Genomic DNA, 9,067 nt, shown 5'->3' on the forward strand with positions numbered 1-9,067 from the left:
ACCGCGGCAGTCATTATTTATTATTATGTTAATCGGGACGATGAGGAGGAAATGACAGAGAACACAGAGGACACCACCGGCCCCGTAGTGTTCGCTGAAAATAGGTAATTTTATTTGTACAACAGTGAGAGTAAAACAACATGAATCATCAAAATGCTTATTAACTAACTAACTAACTGTCAGCGGTTCACATCATGATAATATTAGTATACAGTCGCGGTAATAGTCATGTTAAAGTGGGAGTGGAGGTTTGACCCAGTGTTCAGTATGCTAAAGGTTTATGTTAAAAGTTGTAGCAACAATCCACAACAAACACGTCACATATAGAAGTGTGTCTGTTCTCCTGGACTGAGGTGTGATAACTGTTTCCCCCTGTGCAGTAACATGAAGTTAAGAGTGAGAGTAAACGAGCAGACGAGCCGAGTGGAGCTTGAGGGACCAGAACCGACCCTGACCCAACTCAGCACCCAGGTCAAAGAGGTCGTGCTGCCTTCAGCTGGACTCAGGTAAGTTCTCATATGTATAAATCTAATGGTGTGTTTACATCTGAAATTTACACTACACTTATTACCACCTTACACTTTATACCACTTAAAACTCTCTACACTCTCTACAATTTATACCACCTTCTACTTTATACCACTTTAACCCCTCTACACTTTACCCCACTCCATCCAACACTTTGCATTATGTTTATATGCAGCTGCACAGCTTCAAAAGCTATTTAACGAGCAAACAGGTTTTTTGTGCTGGTATGATTTTTGAGGCAGTTTAGAACTCTGTAGTGAAACACAGGATAGATGATCTTTACAGATTGTGTGTTGTTGGTCCTAGACGCTTCCGTTTCAAAGTAACAGCACTTAGAGTTGTCCAAGACATTAAGTAGGGCAGAAATTTTGTGACATCCTATGAATGTTTAGTCACTGAGTTTTTCATGACTTATTTTCTATTGCCAGTGTTTGTCTGTGTAAATTGCATGGGTATGCACTGGGTGTAAATTGCTTGTGCTGTGTGTGTGTGTGTGTGTGTGTGTGTGTGTGTTTTCCTCTTTCATTACCCTAGCACTGATACAGAATTTACTCTGTCTCTGAATGGGAAAGAGCCTCTGGTGGACACAGGACAGACTCTGGCCTCTTGTGGTGTGGTATCAGGGGACATGATTAGTGTAATTTTGCCTCATTCTTACTCTTCATATTCCTCTGCATCACCTTCCTCTCACCAGACACACACCATTTTAGCTGTTCCACAGAACAAAACGCAGAGTGCCTCTGGATTATGTACATACCAGGTGAGTGCTGAGATGTGTGCAGCTAACAAGCCATTTAAAGATTAATAAAAAAAATTATATTTATTCCTACTGTTTCACTACATATTGTAGGACAATGTAGAAATTTATTGTATGAATATTTTTTTTTGGTCATATATCCCATCCCTACTAGTTGGTAGAGGATTGATTTATGTATGTACAACCCTTACAAAGCTTTTGGATTTTGGATATCAGAAATCTTTTAGGTTAGGTTTTTTATTATTTGATTAAACACACCTGTTACACAGCTATGAATCTATGTTGTTGATTAGTCTTTCACAGTGTTTGCTACGTCCCTCAGTAGAGTTATTGATAGGAAGAGTTAACATGCAGTACCAGGAATGTGAAATGAAAGGTCCTGAAATGAAAGTGAAATTACAAATCTACCTTCGGCTTCTGTATGGGTTTCTTTTTCTGAGAAGCCAGTTAAGGTCTCCAAACTTTTAATGCTTTCTTTTTTTTTAAGTTTCAGACAGTGAAACGTTCTATGTAATAATGAATATGCGAGAAGAGTTTTTTAACATTTTTATAAACCCTCTGAGTTGATTTCTTCAGTCAGGTGCCAGCAGCAGCCACGAGAGCCCAGAGAGAACATGTGCTCCTGAGACTGAGGAGACTGATATGGACAGAGGTGAGGCTGAAGAGGAAGCAATGGGGATATTCATCCCTGAGCCCATGCTGTGCTGTGAGGCTGAAGAAGGTAAGGTTCCTCACTCTCTAGAGACACTGTACCAGACTGCACAGTGCAACAGCGCCTCGGACTGCCTGCTGTTAGCAGCCCACGTGTTACTGCTGGAGACCGGCTTCCTGCCACAGGTCAGAGGTCACACAAAACACTACTTACCCATTAATGCTTAAGTCATACATAAATCTAATTCTAAGATAATATTAGTATTAAAAAAATTGTGTCAGACTTTTACACAGTGCATTATATAGCTTCATTGCATTTTGAAAGCTTGGTGATTGAGTGTTTAAACCACACCCACTACAAATGCAGTCGTTGAGGTTTAAGGGCCTTGCTCAGGGGCCCAGGAGTGGCAGCATAGTGGCCTGGGGGTTTGAACTCATGACCTTCTGATCAGTGGTCCAACACCTTAACCACTGAGCTACCACTTCACACTAAGCACATATTGGTAGTCATAGTAAATATTAACACATCCTTATTTTCTGTACAAACCTATTACACTTAGCAGCTTTAAGTCACCTAGCAAAACAAGATCAAATTATCTTTTTTATTTAAATATTCCTTTGATTAAATTAATTTTATAAACTGGTGTATTTTATAGCACGGAAAATCACCCAGATGTGGAGGATTGTATAATTTACCCAGAACGTGTTATTTGGTTTGATTATGTGATGAGTGCAGGGTTGTGACGTCAGAGCCGGAGAGATGCCCAGCGGCTGGCGTGCAATTGGTGGTCTCTACAGGCTGCAGTACTCTCACCCCCTCTGTGAGAACAGCCTGGTTCAGGTGGTTGCTGTGCTGATGGGCCAAACACTTGTTATAAACGGTATGCATTTTTTTAAAATAACATAGGTGTTGTTATTGCATGAATATTCTTTGTACCTGCTGCTGATGGTGTTATCATTGTGCACCCTCTAACAGCCACTCTGAAGACAACTGGTGCAGAGGAGATTTCACAGAAGCTGGCACTGAAACCTGATGCTTACGTGACTCAGGAGTGGGCAGGTGCAGAATATGACACTATATTTATTAAATGAAAAGAAATTAAATGAAAAATCATTTTAGCTCTATTCGTTTTAGCCCCAGGCCTTAAGCAATGCCCTTAAATATCTCTACATTTGTGGCTGACCCAAACCTCCTAACATTCTCAGATATACAAAGAATTGTTCAGAATAATTATTATAAAAAATATAAAATTCAGCAGCGCACACACCTCTGCAGTCATCCACGGCTTCTAACTGAAGCATGTGGTAATGGTTTTGGAGATGTTCACATCATTGATGCACTTGCCAAAGTAGTTGGTCACTGATGCTGCAAGTTGATGGAATCGTAAATCGTAGTTGATTGCAGCTTCCCTGAACATGTGCCAGTAATCTAACAATCACAATGTCCTGTAGCAATGAGCAGTAACTAAAAAACAAGCACAGTTTTTGCACCATTCTGTGTTGATATAAACACACTTGCCACCACTGAAAGCAGAACCGTTGGTGAGCCCCTTTAGCTGAATGGTGGCATCCTGAACTCTGTCGCTGAGCCACCTCTCAGTATAACAGCAGACACAGCAGTCTCTGAACTCTCATCGTGTGTTTGGAAGTCGGATGTAGTCCAGTTTATTGTCCAGGGAGCAAAAGTTTGAAAGTAGAATGGACAGGAGAGCCAGCTGGCTAGGGTTTGTTTTTGGCCTAGCACAGACAACCGTCCGCTTGCTGCACTTCCGCTTCCTCGTGTACCGGTTCCTTAAGTACCGGAGTTGGAAGAGCTGTTAAATTTAAACAAGCATAACTTCACTGTGGAGCACTGTAAAGAATTTTTAACTATTAGGAAAATAAAAGTACTGGTTACATTCATAAGCCAGAATCCTGTATAGGTTCATACTTATTTAACTTTGTTTTTTTGTATTGATTGTCTGTTATGTACAGTTATATGAAGATGTAAAGTGTGTTCATTGTACACAACCATGGAGCCTGAAAATATTTATGCTTTTAATTATTTGTCTGGTGAATTAAAGAGGTTTTGATTTTGTAGGTGGCAACGCTGGTTTGGCCTACAGAGAGTTGCAGAAACTGTCTCGTGTTTTTAAGGACCACTTGGCTTACCCACTTATTACAACAGCTAGAGAAGGTATATCCTTAAATCAGAGCCAGCTCTTCCTTTACTGCATACTAGTTACAGTAGATTTGTACCCACATATACACAATTTGCCCTTATGTTTGCCCCTTACTTGCTTTGCAGTACTGGGTCTGCCTGCACTGTTTGGTCTGCCTGTTCTGCCCCCTGAGCTGCTTTTAAGGATAATGCGGCTGCTGGATGTTCCTTCAATCCTAAAGCTGTCTGAAGTATGCAGACGCCTGCACTCTGTTTCTCAAGATGCCTCACTCTGGAAACACTTTGTGTACCGTGACTTCGGAGGTATTAGCACATCACACAGGCAGTCTATAGAGTTAAACTGCAGATTGAGGGCACTGGTCATGTGATCACTTTTTGTGGAGAGTCTGAGCCGTTAGCAAACTAGGAATCTTCTGCACTTGTCATAACTGTTAAGTAGATTTTGGCATTTTAGCCAATTTTAGAGCTCTATTTGTAGCTTATAAAACATGTTATGCTCCTTTTCTATTAAGGCAGTTTGAGTGCTGGTTCAGAGCCAGAGCCTAATTATGTTATGTTGATGTCACGTGAAAATAAAAAATTAGCACAACATGGGCATTTCATATACCAAAACACTCAGCCCAATGAGGGGAATTACCTCATGTGTATTCTGGTGATGTCACCTGACGTCACGTGATGTCACATGAAAATCAAAAATTTGCACAACATGGACATGTGACATATCAAAACACTCCGAAGCACAGGCCTTTGTGAATACTTGCCTCGTCAAAGCCAACATCAAAGTTTGTCGCGACGAACTTTACAAATCTAGTTTAAAATCAGTTCTTTCTTTTTCGACACCCAAAGCACGAGTTACTGTGACCAACAAGACAAAAGAGAACGTCGTTAGTGATATTTTTAAATCATATTAAATTAGGATTTGCTGTGTTTGGATGCCAATGTATGTCCGCAAAGCCATGAGTATTAACAGTAAAGCAACATCTGCCATTGTGCTGTATAACTTTGTATACAGTGACATAAGACTTGGCTTTGTGATGGCTCTCTAGCCCATGGAAAGGCAAACCAGTTCTTAGAAAGCTCGCCAGTGGAACCAACGTCGAACCAGCACTCTGAACCAGCACCCTGAACCAGCACCCTGTTCTTTCTGGTGGAAGGGGGCTATTATTCACTGTCCAAAGTCCAGAATCTTCGAAAAGCTCCTGTGATGGCCACATAAGCTGATTGTTGTGTGTGTAAATAAAAGTTTTGCGTACACAGTTATGCAGATGTCTAATTATACTGGCATATTGTTTTGCATTTCAAAACACCACAACACAACTGTTTTTGTGCACTCTCTCTCTATATTTTAACTCCGTGAACAATTCAATACTGACCTTATACCTGTCATTTTTGTTTTTGTCTTTTTTGTTTTGTTTTGTCTGCATTTTTGTGACCTCATAAATTCCTAATGTCTGAAAAGGTTTTTCTTGTGTGTTCAATGAATTTTCAAGCTGGCACTGAGCAGAGAGACACAGACTGGAAAGAGGTACAGAAATTGAAAGTGCTAAACTGTAAAATAATTTTTAACTAAAACATCATTTAGTGTTAACTTTTCTGATGCTTCTCTCTTACCTCAAATTCACAGCTTTACAAAAAGAAATTTCAGCAAAAGAAGACACGGCACGCATACAGAGTGAGGCGTTACCCTTTCCAAGTTCCCCCAATTTATCGTCATCACCCAGTGCCCATCCCTCATCTACCACTTCCTCTTTTTCCGCCCGGCATCATTGGAGGAGAGCACGATTTGAGACCTGCTTTTCCACAGGCCATCCTGCCACGCCCACGTTATGACCCTATTGCCCCGTTTATAGATCACGAACCACCTATTGGACTTCCATTTGGACGCCCTTTGCAGAAGCCAGGGGGAAGCCGAGCACCAGACACCAGGAGAGGCTTCATCTGAAACCCACAGGAATTAAAAATCTTACAAACATTAAAAACGGGCAAACTCTCAGAGTAGCATGCATGCTCCAAAGACTGGCACATGGTTTATTATCTCCATATTCAACATTCCAGAATCAATTAAATATATTGCAAAAAGATATACTTCTGGGTACATTTTAAATAACTAGAAAGAAGTCATGATTTATCATGAATTAATAAAAGACTTGGCTGTTAGGCCAGATTTCTTCTATTTTATTTATATGATTATAAAAAGCTAATTTTCAATAAAAAAAATTAACTAAACCAAAAAAATTAAATCAAAGCATAAATGTCAAAGCACAGTGAAGAAATGAAGGAAAACCCAATTACAGATGATAGTGAATAGAACTAATGTACCTCTCAGAGGTCTCGTCTCTCTTAATTTTAGTCCAGTGTTACTTTGCACTAGATGAAGCTGATCTGCCTTTTAATTTAAGCCAACAGTTTTTCCCAAATTTTATTGAACAGAAATGCTAAGTGACAGTCCGATGCTTCTCATACTGTAAAGCTACTGTTGATCTGACATTTGCCTAATGTCATTTATATTGGCACCTTTCACAATTTGAAATCAATCAGTGAAATCATGTGTCACTGTATAAAGCATTAAAATAAGATGGCAATGAACCTCTTCATTTAAAGTGTAATGGTACTGCATTGTAAAAAATTAAAAGTATTTTGGAGGGTGGCAAATGCAACTCATACAAATCATTCAAAAAATGATGGAAGTATTTGGTGGAAGTAATGCTATTTCAGTTGCAGTATATTCATCAGCAAATAAAATAGACAATACTCTTTAAATCCTACCACTACTACCTTGAATAACAGTATTCACGCTATCCGGCTACACTACCTTAGGAATTTCACCTAAACGTTTATATACACCTGCCACAAAAGCATGCAAAGTTTGAATTACCAATAAGGGTCAGAAACATTGGCCACCTTACAAAAACAGATGCTTTATTCACAATTTTCAAATAAAAACAATATTAAAATTGAAAAAGTTTTAAACATTTGCTCCTTTTCTAGCAGATCACTGAAAAGACATGGTGGAAGAAAAAGAATTAACTGAAGCCCCAAATTTGGAAACAGAACAGAGCTCCCCCAAATAGAGTGCAGTTACATGCCTTCACAATGAACATGCTGGAACCAGGTGACCTATCGGGAGGTAAGCATCAGAAATGGCGTTATCAACACTAATACTAAGGGAGAGCTAAGGAACTCCCCACCCGGCTTGGAAACTGTATTATAATACCTAACCAACAGGTCATCAGTATGTCTGCATTCTGGGTTGGAGCATCAGAGATTCTGTTTTTGGGGTTCTTAGGAATCTGCTTTATGGCATTGTAGAGATGTTGGATCAGGGCGATCTCCTGAGTGTTAAGAACTGGAAATGGTGTCTACCACCCAGTGAGATAGTTGCTGTTAGTCAGAGATGCATCTCACCGACAAGGACGGAAACAGATGAACAACTGGTCGGTGACACTGCTGTCCCCTCACAGACACTGGGTCATTAATGGCAGCGAGGGATGGAGCTTTTATCCTTGTGGGGACCAATGATATGTATTAGAAGGACGTGCGGGTGACCAGAGGCAAGAACGGGACCCACCACCTCAACATCTGACGAGAAGGTCTATAAGGACGTGCTGCCATGAGGCTGTCTGATAGGCAACCAAAACGTGGGATACATTATCAGAATAACCTCCCATGTTTTCAAGGTGCTGAGACTCTACTGCACACACTCTAAAGAAAGACTGGAAGTTCTGGACTGTAGATATAAGCTTAGCCACCTGGTGGGCTAAGAGAGCTTCCTGCTGATCGCTTGCTACTGCGCAGTCAATTATAAATAACAAAATTATAAATAACACCATAGGATGATAACAGCTAATGGAAATTACAATTGAAAAGAACATACATTTAGCTTTTTTAACCACATTTTGATAGTATAAAAGACAATCATGCAGTATACCCAATGATACATGTAACTTGTCCTTCTTCCACCTGTGCTCGGCTTGTCTGCAGCGCTGCCTGAGGGTACGCGTACTGTAGTATCTTTAAACCAAGGGTCAGGCTTGGCTCTCATAGGTCTGTCCTTGAAAGGTGCAATGGAGTCCAAAATCCCTGAACAGATGGAGTAGGAGATTTAGGAGTCTATAAGGAAACTGCTTGAAACTTGGGTTCTATATTTACAAGACATTGTCTCACTTCCACGTTGGCATACTGCTATACTCAGGACAAGGGTCTATTAGAGCCTGCCTGTTTGGTCAATACCCAAACAGGTAGGCCATTGGGAATGAGCATCCATCAAATCCATAACAATATAAACATAAACTGTAGCGCAAAATGTTCTGTTATTATAAAGTGAGACAGTGCAAACAACAGTACCTTATACAACAACCATTGCACCTGTAACATTATCTATCTGGCTCACAAGCAAACGCTGATTCTTTTCATTTTTCTTTTTTGTTTTTTGATTGAGCTTTTGATCTCATCACTAAAAATAGTATTTTCAACCTCTTGTGCACATCTCAGTCTTATATAACAGAAAGTCATCCAAGCAAGCCTACTACACAAAGTGTAGACTTTCAAAAATCTACCCTAATGTTGAAGATGTGTGTAATCAATGTAAAGGCAACAAAGCAGAGTTTCCTCATGAGTTTCGGGTTTGTCTAAAGGTGAGTGACTATTGGGCATTCATATTTAAAACTCTAAGTGAGGTCTTTAACTTAGCAAACTTCAAATCTGGGTTTTATATCTATTTTTTGAGCATCAGAACATGGAATATCACTGAAAATAATGTAAAAAGAAAAAGTTATGGCTTTTGACACTTTAGTAGCAAGAAGAAAAATATTATTTGAGTGGAAATAAACAAAAAGGCTCAAAATGTTTGACCTGGTATTATAGTTATATTAAATATATTAAAATTGTATTTAATGAAAGGATCTCTCCAAAGCTTTTATAAGATGTGACAACCCATGATCACATATTTTTAAGAGATGAAGACTCTCCCA

General features: G+C 39.6%; 1 protein-coding gene across 1 annotated transcript; it reads left to right on the plus strand.

Moving 5' to 3' along the window:
* LOC132857440 (F-box only protein 7-like) lies at positions 1 to 8,867 on the plus strand. Its single transcript, XM_060887397.1, has 11 exons — positions 1 to 104; positions 381 to 506; positions 1,063 to 1,288; positions 1,862 to 2,122; positions 2,673 to 2,817; positions 2,913 to 2,996; positions 4,017 to 4,112; positions 4,224 to 4,400; positions 5,588 to 5,622; positions 5,722 to 7,224; positions 7,407 to 8,867. The coding sequence occupies exons 1-10, from the start codon at positions 52 to 54 to the stop codon at positions 6,037 to 6,039; spliced, it is 1,521 nt and encodes a 506-aa protein (XP_060743380.1). The 5' UTR covers positions 1 to 51; the 3' UTR covers positions 6,040 to 7,224; positions 7,407 to 8,867.
* The last annotated feature ends 200 nt before the right edge of the window (positions 8,868 to 9,067 follow it).

This window comes from Tachysurus vachellii, chromosome 14 (genome assembly GCF_030014155.1).
Source record: "Tachysurus vachellii isolate PV-2020 chromosome 14, HZAU_Pvac_v1, whole genome shotgun sequence".
NCBI lineage: Eukaryota > Metazoa > Chordata > Actinopteri > Siluriformes > Bagridae > Tachysurus > Tachysurus vachellii.